Source organism: Mobula birostris, chromosome 4 (assembly GCF_030028105.1).
Source record: "Mobula birostris isolate sMobBir1 chromosome 4, sMobBir1.hap1, whole genome shotgun sequence".
In the NCBI taxonomy this organism is placed as follows: Eukaryota; Metazoa; Chordata; class Chondrichthyes; order Myliobatiformes; family Myliobatidae; genus Mobula; species Mobula birostris.
In genome coordinates, this window is record NC_092373.1 from 179,054,237 (window position 1) to 179,079,082 (window position 24,846).

Sequence of the window (24,846 nt, forward strand, 5' to 3'; positions counted from 1 at the left end):
AAAGTGTAACATGAAACTTTTATCCCTATAACAGCTTTGACATCCTTTCTATGCACGCCTAAGAACTTCACCAAGGAAATAAATTTGAAGTCTTATAAAATGTAGGAAGTTCCCACAAATAATGTGACTAAATATCTTTATCAGTAAAGGTAAATCCTCACCGAATTTCAAAGAAAATACCATGGGGTCTCTACGTAGCCAGAAGAGAGAAGAAGGCCTGGTTAACCTCAAAAATCAGTACTTTCAACAGTCATAACCACTCATCAACCAACTTTCATGCTCAATACTGTGGAAAGAGGTGAATTCACAACTCTGATTCAGCTAAAAATGCCAAGGAATTACAACTCACATTGATAATACCAGGGTGACAGAAAATGTCTGTTATTAAAACAGATTAACAAAATATTCTTTGCCATATTTCTATGCACCACTGAATGTGTAGTCATAGAAGCATTGACAAAGCACTGGAGTAGTTTGACCCCCTTGTCGCTAGCTACTTTTTGCTCCTTGGTTCTAGACTCCTTTTAGCCATCAGAAGTTGACTCTCTGCATCCAGTCTCTCTCATCATACATGAAACAGACCCTTCAATCATGCCAACCGTTGTAAACCTATTTACATTATTTATGTGATCCCTGTTTTATTTCTACCCACCTTCCCATCAGCTCTCCTGAGGGCAATTAATGTCCAATTAACCTAACAACATGTTTGTGATGTGGCAGAAAACAGCATCTGGAGTAAACTCATGCAGCTGCAGGGACAACATTTAGACTCCTCATGGATATCACTAGAAGTTGTGAATGAGCCTGGGTCACTTACTGTGAGGCAGCAGTTCTATTAGCTACCATTATAATTTTCCTTTAAGAATTGCATTGATTTCTGAGGCCCCTTTTTTTTTACTCCACAGAATATAGGTCTAACCAAGCAAATGTTTTGTCTTGTGTCAATTCTGCCATCTCAGGAATCAGTCTCCTAAACCTGCATGCAATACCTTAAGTGGTGTCTCATCAAGGCCCTGTACAACTGCAGCAAGACATCGGTGTTCCTCTTGCAACAAATGCCATATACTCTTCACTGCTTGCTGCACCTGTATGCTTTTCATTAGTGTCCAAGGACACCAAAGTATGCACACAGGAGTACCCAAATTTGCAGACGGCATGGATATTAGTGGTATGGTGGATAATAAGGAAGGAAGAAAATTTACAAGTATGCTGCTGGGATGTAAGGACCTGAGCTATTGGGATTTGATATAGGTATATAAAATTGAGTGGTATAGATCAGCAAGCTTTTTCTACTGAGGTTGAGTGAGATTGGATCTGGAGGTCTTGGGTTAAGAGATGAAAGGAGAGCATGGGGAATTTCTTCACTTGGGATGCTGAGAGCGGAAGTGATGAATGCAAGTTTAATAAGAAAAATTTAAATAAGTACATGCATGGGAGGGGTATGGTGGCCCACGGTCCAGGAGAGAATCTTGTGAAGTTTGCTTCAGATCCACCTCTCCAACCTACTCCCTTGTTTATCATAGAACTAGTATAATCTGGCGTGAGCTCCATAATAATTTCACTTTACCTGACTTCTTTCGGACTCCATCATAGTTTTAAGATTAAAGTGAAAGCAAAGTTGCTTTCAATGGCAAATGGGTGTGGTGTTTAAGTTTTTCTACAATATAGATGAAACTTGGATTACAGATGGAGACAGTGAAAAGCTGTTTATCAGTTAGGTTATCATCCAGCTATTCAGATGTATATTGTTGCTTTGCATTCATTTTGTTTTGACTTGGCACTGATCCATGAGTGAATTTCCATACAGAACTATTAACTGTAGTGAAATGTTTTAATATTTATTCTCCTTGATTGTACAGCTGTCCTTTTAACCAAAACCTTAGCTTTGCAGTGCTGTGGCTTTTGTTTCAGGATCCTGCGTTTCACATCATTGTGGTTTCAAACTTCAGCTTGATGTTGGCTCAGCAAAACCTTTGCTAAGCAAAACTAGAAAGAAGTCTGTTGAAACTTTGAAAAAATTGAAGCTTTAAACAGCTTTTTCGTATTGAAATCTTTGTTTAGGATGAGGAGCCTTCCTATTTCAGTGCTGATTTTTGTGACCTTTTACAGAGAATGGCTTCTGTAAAAGCCAAATTTATACCAAGCCTTTTGAAGGTTACAGTATAGCATTTCAAAGCCCAATGAAGGTGAATTAATACCAGTCCAATGTTAGCTATGGAATTCTGGTGTTTTGCATTTTAAAAGGTGAATGCCAATAGAGCTCCAGTATCATTGCTGGCAGGTTCACAGAACCCACAGTTCATTGTTCTAACCCCTGGAGCGCTCAGAATGAGCCCAGCTGGGTTAATTGAGTGTGAGGCCAGACACTGAGTTGGTTACTAAGAGTGATGGCTGTAAAGAAGGGCTGGGAATGAAATATAAAGCATAGACTGACCTACATCCTGCTCTTTTGAAATTAACAACAAGCAGCTAAAACACGGTGAAGCCAACAAGTGATGCAGCTGGCATGAGGCCTCCGAGACACATTCAGTGGGTCAATTAGATGGTCCTAATCAAAGCCAAGCAAACCTTGTGGATAATGTACCATTTTTTTTGATAATTTCTCTCAAAAAATGAGGTGACAGTCTCTCAGTGATTCCAAGTATTTTGCAGAATATTTGGTAAGAGTATTTCCATTTGCAAAAGTTACTCTATAAATTTTTATCTTCAATTCATCTGTAGGCTTACACCATCATAAAAGGGCAGTTTACTCCAATGGCCAACAACACAAGACTGAGTGAAATGCTGGAACGGTGTAGTCATTGTGAATGTGCTGAAAACAAAAAATGGTTTATGTAAAAGAAACCCCGGCTATTAGTCATCAGCCTTTTAAAATACTGCAAAGGCACTCTTAGAGGTCTATGCAGAATCCAAGCAGAGTGATTTATGAAGTACATTGAATAGAAACATGTTCTAGTATTTCAGAAAGGCCTATAAAAAGACTTTTTACAGCCTGTGGACATCTATTCAGGAACTGCGCGAGAGAGAGAGAGAGACTGTATTATGCTACATTTGCTTAGCTTTGCCTTAGCTGAACTATCAACTATCTCTGTTCTGGTCCTTAAGTAAAACCAGCTTTGCATCTGTTTGACATCTAAAAGTAATTTCAAGAAGATGCAATTGTTGACAACATTTTACATTGTTTTAAAAGGAAAAGAATTTGCTCACTAAGTAAACCTGTTCTCCTGAAGAGTTTATTTGGAAAAATAAATTTGGAATTGTATTTTTCTTTTGCTGCTTTTTTCAATTAGATTTTTTTCCTGGCCATTTGTGTTCCTTATGGTTGTGAATTTGCAGAATACTTCAGGTATAGGTTTTGTGGGTGGTTTTAGTTTCTGTCGTTTGGATTTTCTGTCAAAATATAGATGGTGTGATGGTTTTTACATGCCTGATCATATCTGAGCAGATTGAAGTGTAGTAAACCTGACTGTCTGTCCTGGTTTTAAAGTTGGATATTAATGAGTACACTCGCTGTTGCGAAACTACTGTTTTTTAAGCTTGTTCTGGTTTGCCACTGGTAATTCAAGCCAGCACCGGAGTATTCCAGCTCACTACCTTTCTGAAACTGAAGCAACACAGGCCACTGTATTTATTTCCAGTTCCAGACCACCCACTGAATGTGGGTGACAGTGAAAAACCAGAACCATCTTGACAGCAAAATTCCTCTTATAATTCCTCAAAATTCAAGGTGACCAAGTCAAAAGTGGTTACTCATTGAGAGAATTTTACTAATAAGCGTATTGCATTGCACAGAAACAATTCTATGAAATATTTGCAATCCCTCAACTTCAACCCCTGAAAAGTTCAGGACTCTGAAAATTTTCGGTGTGTCCTGATACGGTTTCGGAATTCAAACCCATGGAGCGTATTGGTAACCATTAGCTTTCTGATCAAAGTTCATTTGCTGAGAATGGTGTGATGGATATAAATTTCTGTTTTTCTGGATCTGTTCATGTGCGAGTGCCAGTGGGACACAATTAAATTTTCTTGGTGTAATTTGACTTTGTCATGTTTCTGAATTGCTGCTGCACTACGAAGCCCACCCTGAAGAAAGTTAAATCTTTGCTTTGGGAGTTCAGAGAAACCCTCTCTCACTGCTCCTGTTCTGTGATCTCTGCTGCCCTCCAATTCTTCGACCCTTCACCTCTTCCTTCCCAGCTAGCTGCCATCCCCTCTGCCACCCCCACCTTTTTATTCTGGTGTCTTCTCCCTTGCCCATTCCTGAAGAATGGTCTTGGCCCAAAACGTCAGCTGTTTATTCATTTCCATAGATGCTGTCTGACCTAATTCCTCCAGCATTTTGTTTGCGTTGCTTTGGATTTCCAGTGTCTACAGATTTTTTTCATGTATGTTGTTTGTTTCCTACCTTTTAATAGCTTATAAATATATTTTGCAAAATGCTTTATTTTCTTTCTGCTCATGACCAAAGGCAACCATCAATTTTACTTAATATGTAGTAGTTACTGGTTTAATTAGTTCAACGTGACATTGTGGGCCAAAGGGCCTGTTCCGTACTATTCTGGATATTCCTGTCATGGAACCTGATTTTAATGCAGAAGGCTTGTCCTTGTTTGGTTTTGAGTACCTTGGTTTAGATATCCCATATCTATTTTTCCATGTTTCCATTTTTTTTCATTCTTTCACTCATCATTGCATCATTATTTCCGCACCAAATTCACAATTCCCTGTGTGACAACTGCATTCAAAGATTTTGAAAGTTTAAAGGCTCTGTAAATTATCTTAGAGAATTGGTCCATAAACAAAAGAAAAACCTTGCTCTTTCTGACAAGCAAATGTGCTGCTTATACTGTGGGAGTCGGCTTCAGAATTTTCAGACTGGCATTTCTGGTATACTAGTGCTAGAATTGTTTTAGCTGCAGCGATCTTTGATATTTCATATTTTCAATTCTACCCCTTCCATAATTGTTTAAATTTACAGTGAATATAACTCTTGTCAACTTGTAAAAGGAATTTTTAAAAAAGTAGTGGTTATGGGTTCAATGTCTATTTAAAAATTGAATAGCAGAGGGGAAGAAGCTGTTCCTGAATCGCTTAAATTTCACAACATATGTTGGCGATATTAAGTCTGATTCTGACATACACTTTCAGCTGTATACCGTGCTTAAACTTTTTAAAGCTTTTGCATGAACAAGAGAATGAGGAACAGCCAGCATCATTTGTGCACTTGTTTACCACACCTGTAATGTAACTTGTGTTGTCAGATTGCTTTTGTTTTTTTATGCACATACGCACTTAGCATATGAAATCTGTGGAAATAAACTTCAAGTGGGACAGGCCACACCACTGCAGAATCATCTTTTTGAGTTTCATTAAAAAGCTGATAAATTACATATAGCAATCATTTACAGATGAAAATTACTGGAACAATGTTCACCATTTCTCTCCTCCCCCCCCCCCCAACCATTTCCCATCCCCTTTTCCCTCTCACCTATGTCCTTGCCCACCCATTGCCTCTCTCTGGTGCTCCTTCCCCCCCTTTTTCTTTCTTCCTTAGCCTTCTGTCTCTTTCACCAATCAACTTCCCAGTTTTTTTTTTACTTCATTCCCTCCGCCTCCAGGTTTCAGCTATCACCTGGCATTTCTCTCTCTCCTCCCCTCCCCATCTTTCAAATCTACTCAGTTTTTCCCCCCAGTCCTGCCGAAGGGTTTTGGCCTGTAATGTCAACTTGTACTTTTTTCCATAGATGCTGCCTGGCCTACTGAGTACCTCAAGCATTTTGTGTGTGCTGCTCAGCCCTCAGTCAGACCATGGTTGATCTTGCACTGAAGTGTCACCTTTCATCATTGGCCTCCTATCCTTGGGCTGATATTCTTATACATCAAGGAAGTCGATGTTAAATATACTCAGCAACTGTTGCACAACGTAGTTAGCTAACTATAGCATGATACTTTTGTATTTTGATGTTGAAGAGGCATTGTACAAAAAGAATCCATTTACTGTGATTCATAACCATACTCCCAACTTCAAATGCCTATTTATTTTTAAATGAGTAAGCCTTTTTTTGGTGGTGCAGTTTAAAACAAAAGCATCTTAATAACCAGTAATTTATTGAGACAGAGAACCTTAGCAGTGAGGTATGATGTTCTTAAATCCCAGGGCTGTTTGAACATCTGTCTGAGGGGAGCTTTGTCCCTGATCTCCATCAGGATATGAAATCTATTATCCAAACCGTGGCAGTTTTGCTGAGTTTCTTGCTGCACATGGAAGCCTCCCAGGTGTGAAATGTTTCATGTTAACGAGTGGGAGCAGAGTCTCTGCAAGAAGAGTTAATTTGAAGGCTCTTGGGCCCAGCTCTCGGGTGGCAGCTGCGGCTGCTGTCGCTGGCGTCCTCCGCTGAGGGGAGAGGAAGGCTGGCAGCAGCTGCTTCCACTTTACATTTTCCTCTCTGTAATTTAGTTTGGTCTAACAGAGTGAACTTGTTACAAAATATCATTAGGTTTAATGAGCTTGAGACTTGGCAAGCAGCTCCTGGATAAAGCTGCCAGGAATGATTGTTTTCAGCTGGCTTATTGCAGTTAATGAGCATTTCAGCATCAGTCTTACCTTCCTGCAGATCTACGATTCGGTGTCCACCTTTTCAAAACAAAATACTCTCATTTGGATAGTGAGACATCTAATTTAGAGGCTGAAATATTGCAAAGAATATGTACTCATTTAATCATGTGTTGCGTTCGGATGTATTCATGCTAACGAGTGGAATAAGTACATTCTGGCTTCTTTTCCCTTCATTATGACTCCTGATGAAGGGTCGCAGCCTGAAATATTGACTGTGTATTCCCCTCCATGGATGCTGCCTGACCTGCATTCCTCCAGCATTTTGTGTTGCTGAAGCTTTCCAGCATCTGCAAAATCTCTTGTTTATATGTTCAGTTGTTTAGAATTATCAGTGGAAAAGATGCACAAGTTAAAAAAGGGTTCTCGTGAACTCATTTTGTGAATCAATTGAGAGCATATTAGACAGAATGTTGGGATAACACAAAATACTCTGCAGGTGCTGGGGTCAGAGCAACACTCACAACATGCTGGAGGAACTCAGCAGGTCGGGCAGCATCCATGGAAAAGATCGGTCGATGTTTCGGGCCGGAACCCTTTGTCAGGACTGAAGAGGGAAGGGGCAGAGGCCCTATAAAGAAGGTGGGGGAGGGTGGGAAGAAGGCTGGTAGGTTCCAGGTGAAAAACCAGTAAGGGGAAAGATAAAAACGCAAACAACAGGAATTCTGCAGATGCTGGAAATTCAAGCAACACACATAAAAGTTGCTAGTGAACGCAGCAGGTCAGGCAACATCTCTAGGAAGAGGTACAGTCGACGTTTCAGGCCGAGACCCTTTGTCAGGACTAACTGAAGGAAGAGTTAGTAAGACAAAGATAAAGGGGTGGGGGAAGGGGAGGCAGGGAGGTGATAGGCAGGAAAGGTGAAGAAGGAATAGGGGAAAACGCAATGGGTGGAATGTTGGGATAGTATTTCACCCAGGAACTTAAATGTAAGAGTACAGTCCTAGCTTCTGGAGATTGACCATTTTGTACCAATCCTATTAATTTAATACATATAATGTGTCCAAAATAATGCAAAACCCATACAGTGGAGTTGATCTTGGTGTGAATCTGGAACTTATTGCCACGGATGGCTGTGGAGGACTAGTCATTGAGTATATTTAGAATGGAGGTTGATGGGTTCTCGATTAGTAAGGATGTCAAAGGTTATAGGGAGAAGGCAGAAAAGTGGGATGAGGGAACAATAAATCAGTCATGATGGAACGGCAGAGAAGCTCAATGGACCAAATGGCCTAATTATGCTCCTATAGTTTTGTGGTTTCCAACATATACAGGTCTCCTGTGTCTGCACAGAGCAAATGGTCTTTTTTTCATAGTGAAGTTTTAAACTGAAGGTTTAAAATGAGGGGGAGAAATTCAAAATGCATCTGGCACACAGGGTGATGGTTAAATGAATTGAATTGACTTTGTTTCTTACATCCTTCATATACATGAGGAGTAAAAATCTTTGTTACCTCTCCATCTAAAAGTGCAATCATAGTAATCTATAATAAATAGAACAGTCAATATAACACAGAAGTATACTCAAGTCAGCGTGAGTTAATCAGTCTGATCGCCTGGTGAAAGAAGCTGTCCCGGAGCCTGTTGGTCCTGGCTTTTATGTTGCGGTGCTGTTTCCGGAAAGATAGCAGCTGGAATGGATTGTGGTTGGGGTGACTCGGCTCCCCAGTGATCCTTCGGGCCCTTTTTTCACACCTGTCTTTGTAAATGTCCTGAATCACGGGAAGTTCACAGCTACAGATGTGCTGGACTGTCTGCACCACTCTGTGCGGAGTCCTGCGATTGAGGGGGGTACAGTTCCCATACCAGGCAGTGATGCAGCCAGTCAGGATGCTCTCAATTGTGCCCCTGTGGAAAGTTCTTAGGGTTTGGGGGCCCATACCATACTTGCTCAACTGTTTGAGGTGAAAGAGGCACTGTTGTACCTTGACCAAGTGCAATAAGCTATCAAAGGAAGTTATAGGGGCAGGTACAATTACAAATTTTAAGAGGTATTTGGATAGAAAAGAAGAGAAATGTGTGCCAAATGTAGGCAAATGGGAGATGTAGGAATCACACATGGCATGGGTGGAATGAACTGTAGTATTCATTTTTATGCTGCATACTTCTAAATTTCTAATTGCTACATCAATGGAACACTGCCTTTTTAATGTTTCTAAAGAGTTGAGAAAAATTCTGTATTCATTATTTCATTTACACAAAGTATTTGATTCAAATTACTTTTGATAAAATGTCACTTGCACACAGATGTCTGAAGTGCACATTTATTTTTTAGTTGTTGTATGGTGAAGGCAGACACAGCAATGGTAATGCTTGCTCTCTGATCAATGTCCCATTAATCCATCTTCAGCTGCTGTCTGCACTTAACTCATAAATTCACAGTAAGTGTGGAATTTAAGCTAAGTAGTGACAGTTCAGGTCCAATAATTGATGGTTGGAACAATCTAGCTTGAGGCCCAGAAATTGTTGGAGTTAAACTAGATTTTGTTATTTATTGGGCATTTGGTTTATTGTCGGCTGGGTTCAGTTATTGTGCACACCACATCATGAGGATAATAGCTGACTGAAGGATGACACAGTAAAATACCATTAATTTTGTTTTTATTTCAAGCTACTAAAATAATACCAAGTATTTCAATTTATTTGGCATTTTGCCAGATAGTGTTGACACATTAATGTTTAGAATTCGATGAACCCTATTATACAGATAAATATAGCATGGCTATATCAGGACATGGAACAATACAGAACAGGAACAGGCCCTTTAGTCCACAATGTCTATGCTGACGGTAATGCCAATTTAAAATTCCATGTCTGCCTCAAGTGATGCACATCATTCAGTCCTTACCTATTCACGTCTTCCTTCAATGTTGCTATCTTATCTGGTTCCATCATCTCCCCTGGCAGTATATTCAAGGCACCTACCAATTTGCGTAAAGAAAACAAAAACATCAAAATACCTTTAAACTCTTCTCCCCCCCCCCCCCCCCCACACACACATAAAACTGTGCCTTCTAGTATTTGACTTGACAATCTATCCACTCATAATTTTATGGACTTTGTTTCTTTCTCAACCTCCTGTCCAGAGAAAGCAATCCCAAGTGTGGAAATTTCTTTATAGCTAGTATTCTCCAGCAACATCCAGGTGATCTTCTTCTGCACCCCCTCCAAAACTTTCACATTCTTCCTGAAATGCGGCAATCAGAATGATATGTAATGTTCCAAATGTGACTAATCAAAGTTTTATACGGCTCTAACATAACTTCCCAAATTTTATACTCAGTGCCCTGATCAATGAAGGCAAGTATTATGTATGCCTTTGTACCCCATCTACTTGTGTTTCCACAAGCTATGGACTTGCACATCAAGATCTTTCTGCACATCAACGTTCCGAAGAATCTGGCCATTTGCGGTATACCCTGCTCTCACAATTAAACTCCCAAAATGAAACACCTCAGACTTGTCTGGATAAAATTGCTATTTGTCTACCCACATTTCCAACTGGTCTATATCCTGCTAAAATCTTCCTCATTAGCTCTGCCATTTTATGTGTCATCCGCAAAACTTATAATTAGCCTTATTCTGTTTTCATCTAAATCATGTATACATATCACAAGCATTGATCCTTGTTGAATATCACCCATCAGAATGATAGCCTTCTAAAGTTGCACTCTGTCTTCCATGGCCAAACAATTCAAATCCAATCTACCATGAGCCTGTAATTTCCTGATGTAGCCTACCATGTGGGACCCTGCCAGAAGCTTTGCTAAAGTACATGGTATATATCATGCCCTGCCTTGTCCTCATCAGTCATTTTTTCATCAAGCCATGCTCTATATTTGCAGCGGAGGGAGTGTCATGAAGAACAGGAGTCTGTCCTTTAAGACTATTCATATGATGCTTGGCTGTGATACTGACAATCACCAAGCCTTTTAATGGACTCAATCCAATCAGAAACTTGATTGTGTAACATTCTGACCAAGGTGTGTGAATCATGGTGGCATCTTCACACTAAGAACATCTGGCTTGTGTGGCATTGTGGTCATTTTACTGGGGCAGACTGAAAGCAGATGTCACTGGTGAAATCATTCAGGGGATTCAGGGTCAATCTAGGCTCAATTCAGACCTTCTGAATGAGGAAGGCAGAAAGTTAGACAAGGGATCAAGTGCCAGTGCAGCTGAAACACAGCTCCATGCAGAATAGATAGCAAGAGCAATTTGCAATGGACCAGGCCATAACTCGGTAGTCCTGCCATGTCTTGTGAAATGTGGTTGATGTTTAAGCAGCAAACAGGAAGAGGTGGCTCCAAGAGCATTCCCACCCTCATCTAATCAGCCCATCAAGCAGTGTGCTCGCCAGTGACCATTTTGGATTGTGCCAGGACTGTGCTTTGCATCTCTTTTGCTAACAACCCCAAATCTTTCCGGTATTTAAAGGACATGTTTAAAAACAGTCAGATGCTTGTAGTACCCTCTAGTTGCAGTTCCAACTACACAATCTCTATACCATCCAAGCCAAAGCAACCATTTGACTGCAACTCTTTCCATTCAATGGTGGCACAAAATGACAGCAGTGTATGCAAACAGCAAAATGCACAGCAGTTGCATGCCTAAGCTGCTCGACCACTGACCTCTACCACCAAAGGGACAATTACAAGTCATTAGGGACTCCACTACCTGAAAGATTTTTCCCGAACAGCATGTCAGCCTGATTTATCGCAGTTCTTTGGTCACCTTTTGATGGGAAGTTAAGATCGAGTGATTAAATGTTGGTCTAACAATGAAATCTGCATCCCTCAAAATGAATTTTAAAAATAACTTTTTTAAAACATTCAAAGCTGATTAAAACTGGTTGCTCAATGGTTAGAATTGATGTTATAGGGTGCTTTCACCACTGATGGCAGCAGTGTGTGGTAATGCTTCATTTTTAGACCAATTATCTTTGTGATTCAAGCTAGTGAATTGTAATAAAAATAGCAAAATCTTCTTACGAGATTGTATTTAAAACAGCTTAAAAACCAGATGGTATTAATTTTGCAATTTTTGTGACAACATTCACATATTTATAAGTAAAAGACCATAATTGTTGTTTTACCCCCAGGCGTGAATGTTGGTTGTGGTTGGAGAGCAGTAATCTCTTGGGCTTTTATTTCAGGCTTCATTTCTTTTTTGTGAATTTTCAACTGTAACGGGAATATATTAAATAAACATCTTCCAACCCCTTAAATGCAATTCCTAAGATATTAATACAGTGGCAGTAAATCGCAGCAACAAAGGCTGCCAATAGGCTTACATTAACTCCGAAATATTTATCTGCATGTGTTCACCCAAAAACGACTGGGCTTTTGTACTTTATTTCACAATCCTATGGTGCTTTGCTATTAGGTAAGTATTCTGCAAGTCTGCTCACTGAGCTTCCACCAAGAGCAATGTAGCAGTGGCCGGAAATATGGTTTTAGTAATGTTGACTGAGGCCTATAAATACTGATTTATAAAGTTTAAGCAAAACGTCTGCTTCTGTTTCCTTTGTCTAGTTACGAATCCCAGGGTTTCATATGCCTTGCCATCTGCTCCTTAAATGACTGGACACTTCACATAACTGTGCACATGAGCCCCAGGCCCCTCTGTTCCTGAACATCCTTTAAAAATCAGGTGAAGTGATTGACTTGGGAAATAAAATTTATTTGTTAGCTCCAAAAGGAAGTTGATGGGCACATGAGAGAAAGTAAGTTACGGGGAGGTGAAAATAGGAGTTGGTGGGACAGCTGTTTTGTGTTGTGAGCTAGCATGCACTGAATAAGTTGAGTGGCTACGTCCTGTGTCATTATGAGTAATACTGTGAAAACAAAGAATATGTACTAACTTTCAGATGAGAGATTGTGGAATAGGACTGGATGTGTGTATTATTTATGTCTATCTCAGTACATGTGTTTAGGTTTCAAAACTGGCTGTTTGCCAAAATAAAGCCTGTTCATTCAGAGCAAACATTGGTTGAACGTGAGGGTATTTTTTCTGAATGGAATTGAATGCCGTGGCTACAGGCAAATACCTTAATTTATAATGGAACTAAGGCATGAGTTCTAGCCAAGCTGAGCCAAAGATGGATGTTGGCCTTTTCTTTCTAAGTAATACATGAACAATCAGTTGCTTTTACACATTGTTCCCAAGAAGAGCATCCATTTAAAGTTCAAATTCCAGCAGACTTGAAGAAGGAAAGCCAATAGCAGTAGCTGGGCCCAGGAGATGATAATCAATTGTCAGGACTGAGCTACAAACAAATCAATGCTTTATCCTGTGACAGCAGATAACAGGATGGTGTACTTAGTTATGAATAGAGGCTAGCGGCATTTGCAGCAATGAAAGAGCACTACTAAGGTGGCGGGCACTGAGAGCATCTGGCGTTTTGCTGCTTTCTGATCACCATGGGGATCACAATGTGAAATTAGGCTTGAAGTGAGCTTTAATGAAGTAACCTTCTGTATTCATAGTTTCCCCTTGGTCTTTGACAATGGGTTGTCTAAAAGATAGCCAATTCAAGGCCTTGGGGAAAGAGATCTGTGCCAACCTTTTTTAATATATTGACAAAAAAATTATCAGGTATTATTCACACTTGTTGAATCAATTTATCGTGAATATTTCTTTTGATTCTCCTTCCCCGCCAACCTTCTTCAATCTGACCAGTAAGTTAAACAATCAAAATCAAGTCTAATATCACTGGCATATATTGTGAAATTTGTTGTGAACATGACAATTGTCATGTTCATTTTAAAACTTAATCATGTGGTTTTCTTTGTCTTTCTATCTTTGTTACATCTTTGTCTTTCATTAAAATTACAAATTCATTTCATTGTTATGTCACACATTTTATTAGACAAGTTTATGCAGATACAGATTTTCAGGTCCTGGAGAAATGGCCTCAACTTTCCAGCCTGGCTTAATCATTGTGCAAAATGTCACAGTAGCATTTTGTTTTATCTTCAGGGCTCCATCTTGGAGCTATTTATTGTAAAGAAACATTGTCGGATTAAGGTTGAAGAAACATTCTGAATATAAGCAGTGAATGGCATGAGAGAGGAAGGTGGTACTTCATGTTTTTTTTTAAGTTTTTAAATGTGGCATGATGAATGAAAGTTACGTCAGCGAAATTTTTAGAACTTCCTAAATTTACTGTTTTTAACCACAGATGACTCAAAGGTCCACAGGTGAAGCATGATAATAGAACAGTACTGTAACGTGCTGGGTTGATCAGGCCTAAAAGACGCAAATCAATTCGAGTGTCCAGGAAGTGTGGTAATAAGCATACAATCACAACAATAACTTGGGTCTACTTTATTAACATAAAATAGAAAGCACAAATAAACCACACTGAATACTACACAGTAAGTTACAAAGATATCAGGGGTCATGTTGCTGAAGGTTGCTGTTGTCGAGGTATTTGATTGTTGTTTTTGTCAGGGGAACCCGAATTCCAAGTCCTGAAATCGCCCTGGGTCAGTCCTAGGCACCAATCGATCATGATTCCTCGGTCCAGGTGAATTTGCAAGAACCGAGCGAAAGGTGCCTCAATAAACAGATTGAACCCACAAGTTTAGTGAGATGCACATTGACAATCAGAGACCTTTTGTTCTCATGCCACTGCCTAAGGCCAGAAAGAATCCAGCCGCTGTTAGAAAACATTTAACAAACCTACTGTTTAACTTGTACAAGCACCATGTATGCTGCAAGCTCAAAAAGTTGGTATTACTTTAGAATTGTTCAGACTTTCTTCTAATTTTTTACAAAATTTAATATACCACAGCATACAGTATAGGCCCTTTGGCCCACAAAGTTATGCTGACCTTTTAACCTACTCCCTCTTACATAGCCCTCCATTTTGTAAAATCACCAGTGTGCCTTTCTGAGAGTTTAGGTGTCTCAAATGTATGTACCTCACTTGCTATCCCTGGCAGGGTGTTAATTGCACTCACTACTCGCTGTGTAAAGAACTTGGCACTAACACCCCCTTGCATCTCTGCTCCGTGCTCTCTCTCACTCCTGTCCTCCACTCCCCCTCTCTTAGGAGGGACAGATGATGGGGATATATATATACACACACACACACACCACCGGACTCAACGTGCCTAGGCATCACCCTAATGAAGATGGCAGAGCTTGTCATCAAAATGTCAGTTAAAAACAACACCTGTACCCAGCTGGAAGCCCAAGAAGGGTTTATTCATCATGTAGGCCTGGAAAGCATCAGATCCTTTTTTTATCGCCCTTGCACTTGCCTCCAGTCACTTTAAAACTATGCCGCCTGGTATTAGCCATTTCTTCCCTGGAAAGATGTCTTTGGCTATCCACTCAATCTATACCTCTTAACTTGTACACATCCATAAAGTCCACCTCTCAACCTCCTGTGCTCCAAAGAAAAAAGCAAAGGTATAACGACGTCCATATCACAAGCTAGAATTTTTGTAGACAACTTGCTCTGTGGTGCAAGGCAAGGCCCCCACTTTGCTACTGACTGCAAATATATTGGTGTTTGCATAATCAAAGGTGTTTGCAAGTGGTGAGCCCTGAAACTAGGTGTGATGGCTTAAAATGTGATCTGCAATTCAAGTTCTTAGCTGATTTTCTGGAAGGACTATTGAACCATGAACTGCATTTTTGTTTTTGTAATGTGCTAGGGAAATGCAGCGTTGATTATCGTTATACCATGAAATTGACAGCAGCTTCTGGATTGTGTCTATCCACAGTTAGATGGAAATTGTTGCAAATAATTCCACGTACATGAACAAGATACACTGGTTAGCATTCTTTTCCACGTTCATAATTCAGTAGTCTGATATAAACCGGGTTTCCGTGCACTATTGGCACTATAAATGTCACCTGTAAATATTTATGCTTTGAGGTAAAAATGTGTTAGTGGCATATTGTCATTATCTGACAACCTCAAAGGCACTATAATTTACTGTTTCAAAAAGATATATCTTTTTAATTTACTGCGAGTTATTTAACTTCATGCAATCTAATCTTTATTTCATGCACTATAGATTAAATATTGTACCTTGTATCTTCTGGTTTGCTCAGAATTCCATAGCAAGGTTAACTGCACTGCAGTTGGACATGAGAGGTTCTTAGAAGTGACAGCAACAATTGTGAAAGAGGAATCGATTTTACAAGCGGCATCAAAGACCCTCAGCACCCAGGCCATGCTGTTTCCTCGCTGCTGCCATCAGGTAGAAGGTGCAAGTGCCTCAGGACTTAGACCACCAGGATCAGAATCAGGTTTATTATCCCCAGCATGTGATGTGAAATTTGTTAGCTTCACAGCAGTTCAATGCAATACATAATATAGAAAGAAAAAAAATATATAATAATAATTACAGTATATGTATATTGAATAGATTAAAAATTGTGCAAAAAAACCCCAAATACTTAAAAAAAAAAAAAAGGTGAGGTAGTGTCCAAGGGTTCAATATCCATTTAGGAATCAGATGGCAGAGGGGAAGAAGCTGTTCCTGAATCGCTGAGTGTGTGCCTTCAGGCTTCTGAACCTCCTACCTGATGGTAACAGTAGAAGAAGGGCATGCCCTGGGTGCTGGGTACTAGCATAAATGGACGCTGCCTTTCTGAGACACCACGCCTTGAAGATGTCCTGGATACTTTTGTAGGCTAGTACCCAGGATGGAGCTGACTAGATTTACAACCTTCTGCAGCTTCTTTCAGTCCTGTGCAGTAGCTCCCACCCCCTCCCCATACCAGACAGCGATGAAGCCTGTCATAATGCTCTCCACAGTACAACTATAGAAGTGTTCGAGTTTATTTGTTGATATGCCAAATCTCTTCAGGCTCCTAATGAAGTATAGCCTCTGTCCTTGCCTTCTTTATAACTGCATTGATATGTCAGGACCAGGTTAGATCCTCAGAGATCTTGACACCCAGGAACTTGAAGCTGCTCACTCTCTCCACTTCTGATCCCTCTGAGGATTGGTATGTGTTCCTTCGTCTTGCCCTTCTGGAAGTCCACAATCATCTCTTTCGTCCTACTGACGTTGAGTGCCAGGTTGTTGCTACAGCACCATTCCACTAGTTGGCATATCTCACTCCTGTACGCCCCCTCGTCGCCACCTGAGATTCTACCAACAATCGTTGTATCGGCAGCAAATTTATAGATGGTATTTGAGCTCTGCCTAGCCACACAGTCATGGATATATAGAGAGTAGAGCAGTGGGCTAAGCACGCAACCTTGAGGTGTGCCAGTGTTGATTGTCAGCGAGGAGGAGATGTTATCACCAACCCGCACAGATTGTGGTCTTCCAGTTAGGACGTCGAGGATCCAATTGCAGAGGAAGGTACAGAGGCCCAGGTTCTACAACTTCTCAATCAGGATTCATGAACAGTTACTACCCCTCCTGAACAAAAGGGGATAACTACACTCATTCTACATCTGGTGTTCCCACAGCTGATGGTCTCACTTTAATGACTTTACCTTGTTATTTCATTCTCATTATTTATAGCTATTTATTTATAATTGCATTTGCAGAGTTTGTTGTTCATTGATTCTGTTTACAGTTGCTGATCTACAAATTGGCTGAGGATGCCCGCAGGAAAAAGAGCCTCAGGATTGTATGTGTTGACATGTTTGTACTCTGATAATAAATTTTAGTTGAAGTTCGAAGCTAGAATTTTGGTAGACAGCTTTCTTTGTGGTACAAGGCAAGGCCCCCACTTCACTGACCGCAAATTACAGGAAATCGGAGGGTAATTTTTACTCCGGGTCAAATGGAAGAAGAATGTTGTGGATTCATTATTGGGATGAAAGACAAATTTGAAAGTTCTTTAGGGCAGCTGCATTGATACTTGGCCATCATTAACATTATAAAGATGGCTATTTGTATGAATTTGTCATAATTTTATCGAGTTTTTTGTTGGTCTCTTTAAAAACAAGCTGCTGCATCTTTCGTCAGGGTAACAGTTGAGACTAAGACAGGAAATGATCACCACAACCCATCACCCTGCTGTTCATTTGGTAGGATCATGCTGAAATCAACACACTTTTCTCCATTTTCCCTGATTTCCTGAACATGGGCGAACTTGATATGAATGTACTCTAAAAGACACAACATCTATTCCTTCTTTGCATGAAATTTACCCCACAGTGGAAGAATTTCAACCTTGTGTAGGATGGGTTGTATTTATCGTGGACTGTTATTGGTTTACGGTGAATTAAAGTGAACATATTATCTCCTGTTCGACAGTTGAGTGTTCAGGTCCACTTTTGCTGAGACGCTCATTGAAACTCTCTGCTGGCTATGCACTTTTACAGCTGCTGTTAAATCGAAGATAACTAATCATTTATAAAATAATTGTCCAGATAAGTGCGGTTTAACCACAATTGCAGTTTAGCAGTGCTGAGTACAGTTTCTGCTTGCTGCGATTATTCTTGACAGGGTATTATCACAACTTGATATTTTGGTGTTTACATTAAAATCAGGAAAGGCTTTCAATTGCTGAAAATGACTTAATCTTCAATTTTAGCTTTCTGACATTTAATTGTCTGTTAAAGATTGACTTGCAGCATTCTGCCGGTTAGAACCTGCTGTTTAAATTACTTTGTTTGTAAATTAAAATGGGATCCAGTGCATTGCTAAGTTTAACCTGCTTATTGACTGGAATGTTTTGAGATTAATGCTACTTAGACCCTATAAGACTGCTTACAAAGTAAAATACAGAGGCTTAAATATCTTGAGAAGTTCAGCCTTTTTAGTTGACTTTAAAACTACCAATGTTACAGTAAATAACTCAGTCTATCATACATGTCAGTTCATGGTTAAGAAGTCTCAAATTAGTCCTGCTGTGCTGTTCTTTTCTACCTCAGCTCCTAATCTTGTTCAGTGTTATAAGTTTTCATGCCATTCCATTAGAGGAAGCTTGAACAAATACTTTTAGAATCTAACAAATTAACATTTAAAATAAAGATTCCTACCTCAGTCATTGGTCTCATAGCTATTTGAAATTGGTGATCCTGTGGCACTGACCTCTCCACCAGAGGAAATATTTTCTAGTTAAATATTTAACCTCCCTAACTTTAAGATCGTTTTAAAAATCATCTCATTATCCATAGTTGGAATAGAAATAGTCGCTGCATCTCTAATCTCAAATGTTTTGTGTGTCAGATATTCTACTGATAAATCACCTTTGACTTTGATGTACTTGTAAAGGAGTTTTTAGAGTGCTACAGATGACTTTGTGGCTTTTGCTTTGTATCAATTTTAACTTGTAGAGAGTTCATGAAAAGGAAATGGCCTGATCTGTGTGTGCCATTGTTGTGGATTCCATTTAACCACAGTACTAGCTCAGATGGATGCAAGTATACTTGAAAAATACATAACTAAACTATATTTTTAAATGCAGAGCTCTATTTTATCATGTCAAGGTGCTAGCGTCTCTCTCTGAGAAGCAACTGTAGAAATTTAGCTTTGTCTTTCTGCAAATTACTACTGCAGCATTGCTGTGGCAAATGAAGATAAGAAATGGCACTGACATGTTTATCAACAGCATGAAATGTATTGGAAGCTGTAAAACAGGATTGAGTCATTTAACATTCTTTATCTCTTAATTTGATCAGTTTCAAATTTGCTGTCAGATAGAATCCACAAAAGGTGGTTAAAAATATTTGTAACTGAAGTGCGTTTCAAAAGCATGAAAACATTCAGTAGGCCATTCTTTTTACAGAAAATATCATGTTATGAGTCAGTAGATGTACTGCAGTGGGTTGATCTCCACCACCCTGTTGTGCAAGTGTGGTATTAGTGCGAAAATGTGTGATTCTGGGTTTGGTCACTGCCTCCTTGCAAGCAAAACCCATTTTAATAATAGCTATTGATTAAATTTGCTCGTCTAACATGCAGGTCATGTAAATTTTATGCATCTTATTCCCAATGTATACATTCCAGGCTGTACTTAATTCATAGCATGTTGCCTTTCTGGAAGAACAATGAAATTATTTTTAACTGTGATTGTATCCTTAAGCATGGTATGAAAAGGCAGAGGAACAGATTAAATCTCAAAAGCCAAACGCCTTTTTATTTAGAAATTTTGTTTATTAAATATATAGATCTGTGCTATTGAGGCCTCGGTGTATTAGATAATGAACCTAGAATTCATTAATAAGTCTGATCGGTGCCGTTAAAGCATCATTAGGCAGCTTAGCACCATTATTCTCAAGGCCTTTCACAGCAGATCAGATAACAGTTTGCATTTATATAGCACATTTAACCTAGTAGTGTGCCTTAAAATTCTTTGCAAAAGTGGAAGCAGGCAAAATTTGACACTGTTACATGAGATTTGAGGATAGCAGAGTGATGGATGAAAAAGGAGTGATTGGGAAGAGTAGAGTCAGAAGCTGAAATGCCTAGGGAGGCAGTTTACAGCTGAAGATTGGTAATGTAAGGGCCTTAAACAGCAGGGATGCAGAAGGGAGACATAAAGCTTCAGAACTGAGGCTTCCTTCTACCTTATATAACCTTGCCCTGTAATTGCATTATTCCTTTCTTCAAAGAGCTTTAAATAGTTTATTAATCCAAATTTTCTTTTTTTTAAATTTTAGACATTAAAGAGCTCAAAAAGCCTTTGCTCTCTCGACTATGAAGAAGATGACGACGAGGAAGATGATCACCATATGAAGACTATTGTCTCTTCACCATGTGACTCAAATGACCTTTTAATGAATATCATCACTCCAGGCACCAGCCCTATGAAAGAGCATGACTCTGTAAGGTATCATGTCGCAGGGAGCCGAGATGGTTGCCACCCAAGAAATTTTGGGAAAGAAGTCCCTGTGAGTGAAAGTGAAGAAGATACAAGTGATTGTGAAAGCACTGAAGAAGGAATATTTCCACTAGACTATGGCGATCTGGATCTAGAACAAATAGAAAATAATTAAATGCTGCAACAAAGTCCTAGATCAGACTGGTTGTTTTTATACTTTTTGTTGTAGTAGAGGATTACTTTGCATAACTCGTGTCCATTTAAAGAAATCCTATTGGTTATTTCGGGCTGCCTGAAAGTTTTTTTGTACAAAGCATCAGTAGTCCCTTTCATGTGCACAGGAGATGGTAGTGTATTCAGTAACTTTATCTGAAATGCACAAGGTTGCCAGTTGTGAAGGGTTTTAGAAATCTTTTTGAGGAAGCAATTTTCTATAAATCCTTCTGCTTTGATATTTTGCAGTCTGTAGTTTTTGAAATGATGGGAAAAGCTGACCTCTACAATTATTTTTTAAAAGGGCATTCTACATTAAATTACACAGGTTTCACCACAATGACGTTGGTGCAGGAATAGTGCTGGCTTTTTAGGGAAAGAAGTCAGTGTTCCAATAAAACAAACTGGTGTTTTCTTTTTTAAGAGAAAAGAAATGGCTTAGATCAACCTGAAATGGCCAAATAGACACAATGGACATCTCTTATAAGGTTGCAGGAATGTAATAAGCATCTGAGCTTTGGAAAGAGATTGTGAATGCCGTTGTGATCAATTTCCCAGGAGTCAGAACCCTCAGCAATACTAGAAGGAAGACTTATGGTCTTTAAAATAAAATAAAATGGATTTTTGCTTTGCATTTCCTTCTGTAGAGTGCCTTCTTTATTTCATGGAATTGCTATTTATTATGTTCTGTACAGTTTTTTAAAAAATCACTGCAGTAAGTTTCTTCACAGGCAAAGGTATTCTGGGGCCATTTTTTTGTTTTTGGAAGTGCCTTCCTTTTCGTGAAAATATTATCCTGATGTGAGGAGTCTTTAATGATTCTTCAAAATTAATTTTTGGTTCAAAAGAAACATTGGTAATGTTTAAACATTGCTTTAGATAAAAATATGTAAAAGAAGCCCTATAAACCGGGGGTCCCCAACCTTTTTTGCACCGTGGACTGGTTTAATATTGACAATATTCTTGCGGACCGGTCGACTCGGGGGGCGGGGGGGTATTAGTCAACAGTGAGCATGACAGGGAATGAGGAGAGGTGCAGCTGACTCCTATCATGTTGTTTCCTGGCAGCCCGGTAGCACGTGCTTTGTTGGTTGGGAACCACTGCTACAAACCATTGACAAATAGTTGTTCTTTCATACTTGAGAGACCTAGGTAGCATTCATTTTAACCAGATGAAATAGGGATTCCTATTGTTAAGGGGAGGAAATGCTGGGATTACCTCCAATATTCAATTCAATTATGTTCGTAACATGCCATGAATGAAATTTTCAATATATACATTTCTGGCAGGCTGTGAACACAGTTGGGAGTCCAGGGTTGATGCTGTTATTATCTTTGCATTTGAACTCCAGATTTAAACCACACTCGTAGAACTGTGGGCATGTAGCCTAGATTGACAATTCAGCCCAATTCTGCTGAATCGTTGCTCTATTGTAAAAGCTATCTTTATGAATGTGCTATTAAATCAAAACCTTGTCTATACTGGCAGATGGGAATAAAAGATACTCTGGCGTTCACAAAGAACTGTTGAGCCAACCCAGATAATATTCATCAGAAACTTCAAATGCAGGTTATCTGGTCAATTATGTGTACATTCCCTATACTGATAGCTACACTCAAAATTACTTGTAAAATGATTACATGTCCTAATAGTTATTGTGTATACAGCTGGTGGTGTAGTAGCGTCCGCACTGGACTTCGAGGCGAGGGGTCCTAGGTTTGAATTCAGCCCTTTCTTTAAAAAAAAACAAATGCTAAGGAAACGGAAAGGTTGCCACCCAATGCACCACAAGACGCGGACAAGAGCAACGTTATACAAGACAGATTGGGAATTATTGTAAATTACCCCCGTACAGGTGTGTAGTAGAATCTGGGGAGAGTTCTGACAGGCTGCATCACTGTCTGGTAAGGATGGACTACTGTGCAGGACCGAAGGAAGCTGCAGAAGGTTTTAAATCTAGTCAGCTCCATCTTGGGTGCAAGCCTACAAAGTACCCAGGACATCGTTAGGGAGCGGTGTCTCAGAAAGGCAGCGTCGATTATTAAGGACCTCCAGCACCCAGGGCATGCCCTTTTCTCACTGTTACCATCAGGTAGGAGGTACAGAACCCTGAAGGCACACACTCAGCGATTCAGGGACAGCTTCTTCCCCTCCGCCATCCGATTCCTAAATGGACATTGAACCCTTAGACACTACCTCACTTTTTTTAATATATAGTATTTCTGGGTTTTTTTTTTGCACGATTTTTAATCTATTCAATATACGTATATTGCAATTGATTTACTTATTATTTTTAATTTTATTTTTTCTTCTAGATTATGTATTGCATTGAACTGCTGCTGCTAGGTTAACAAATTTCACGTCACATGCCGGTGATAATAAACCTGATTCTGGGTTGATAGTCACAGCATACCACAGCACAGCAGCCCCTTCAGTCCATCTAACTGCCAGTCCAGTCTCATCTCCTGACAACCAGGCTAGTTCGTTGCAAGCTTCTCTTAAGTATTACAATTGAACCCGTGTCTACCATTTCTGCTGGGAGTCCATTCCACTCGCAGCACATTCTGAGTGAAGAGGTTTCCCCTCAGATTCTCCTGGAAAATTTCACCTTTCACCCTAAACCTATGACCTCTAAAGAAAGATTAGCTTTATTTGTCATAAGTACAGCAAAACATACATTTCACTGCATGTTATTTTGCATCAATGACAACACAGAAGATGCGCTGGGGGCAACCTGCAAGTGGTGACATGCCCCCTGCACCAACCTAGCATGCCCACAATTTACTAACCCTTAATTGTACATCTCTGGAATGTAGGAGGAAACAGGAGCACTCGAAGAAAACCCACAAGGTCATGGGAATATTTTTAATTTCCTCACAGAAAGCAGAGGGCATTGAACCCCGATCTTGCAATCGCTGAAAAGCATTACAATAACCACTATGCACCCATGCCACCCCAGTTCTATTCTTTCACAGCCTCAGGGAGCTTGCATGCATAATGCTGGGGCTTAATTTGAAGTATTGCATACAGTTCTGGTCATCTACCTACAAGAAATATATCAATGAAGTTGAAGAGTGCAGAGAAAATTAACAAGGATGTTGCCTGGACTTGAGGACCTGATTTGTAGGGAAAGGTTGAATAATTTAGGACTTTATTCCCTGGAGTGTAGAAGACTGAGGGTTGATTCAGAATGGGATTTAACATCATGGGCATTTGTCATGAAATTGTTTTGTGGCAGCATTATGTTGCAATACATTAACAAACTGTAAATTACAATAAGCATGCATATTTAAATAGTTAGATTCAGTGGTGCAGAAAAACTAGTGAGGTAGTGTTCATGGGTTCAATGTCCATTCAGAAATCTGATAGCAGATGGGAAGACACCTTTCCTGAATTGAGTGTGTGCCTTCAGGCTCCTGTACCACCTCCCTGATAGTAACAATGAGAAGAGTGCATGTTCTGGGTGATGGGGGAGGGGGTTTCTTCATGATGAATGCCACCCTTTTGAGGCATCACTCATTGAAGATGTCCTGGTGATGCAGCCAGTTAAAATGATTTTCAGGGTACGTTTCTAGAAATTTACAAGTGCCTTCGGTAGCATACCAAATCTCCTCGAAATCCTAATGAAAAAAGCCACTATTGTACTTTTTATGTAACTGCATCAATGCGTTGGGCCCAGGATAGATCCTCAGATGTTAACACCAGGAATTTGAAATTACTCACCCTATTCCACTTCTAACCCCTCAATGAGGACTGGCGTGTGCTCTCTCTCGACTTCCTCTTCCTGAAGTTCACAGTCAATTCCTGGTCTAACTGACGTACAGTGTCATACAACAAGCTTGCACTCAAGTAGCTGATCTATCCCACTCCTGTACGCCTTCTTGTCACCTTCTGAAATTCTACCCACAATAGTTGTGTCAGCAAATTTATAGATGCCATTTGAGCTGTGCCTAGCCACCCAGTCATGGTGTCGAGAGAGTAGGGCAGTGGGCTAAGCACACATCCCTGAAGTGTGCCAACGTTGATTATCAGCGAGGTGGAAATGTTATTTCTGATCCAAACAAGCTGTGATCTTCCGATGAGGAAGTCAAGGATCTAGTTGTAGAGGGCAGTATAGAGGCCCAGGCTTTGGAGCTTTTTGATCAGAACTGTAGCAATGTATTAAACACTTAGCTGTAGTCATTCAACAGCAGCCTGACATGCGTATTAATATTGTCCAGTAACGAACAAAGCCGCGTAATGAACCAATGAAATCACATCCGCT

General features: G+C 39.8%; 1 protein-coding gene across 2 annotated transcripts in view; it reads left to right on the top strand.

Moving 5' to 3' along the window:
* LOC140196807 (protein FAM53A-like) overlaps window positions 1-22,193 on the top strand; it is a 98,428-nt gene extending 76,235 nt beyond the window's left edge. For both annotated transcript variants that reach the window (XM_072256625.1, XM_072256626.1), the window contains exon 5: window positions 20,208-22,193. In XM_072256625.1, the coding sequence (XP_072112726.1) occupies window positions 20,208-20,543 (336 nt within the window). In that variant the 3' untranslated portion in view covers window positions 20,544-22,193. The remainder of the gene's footprint in view (window positions 1-20,207) is intronic.
* Window positions 22,194-24,846: the final 2,653 nt, after the last annotated feature.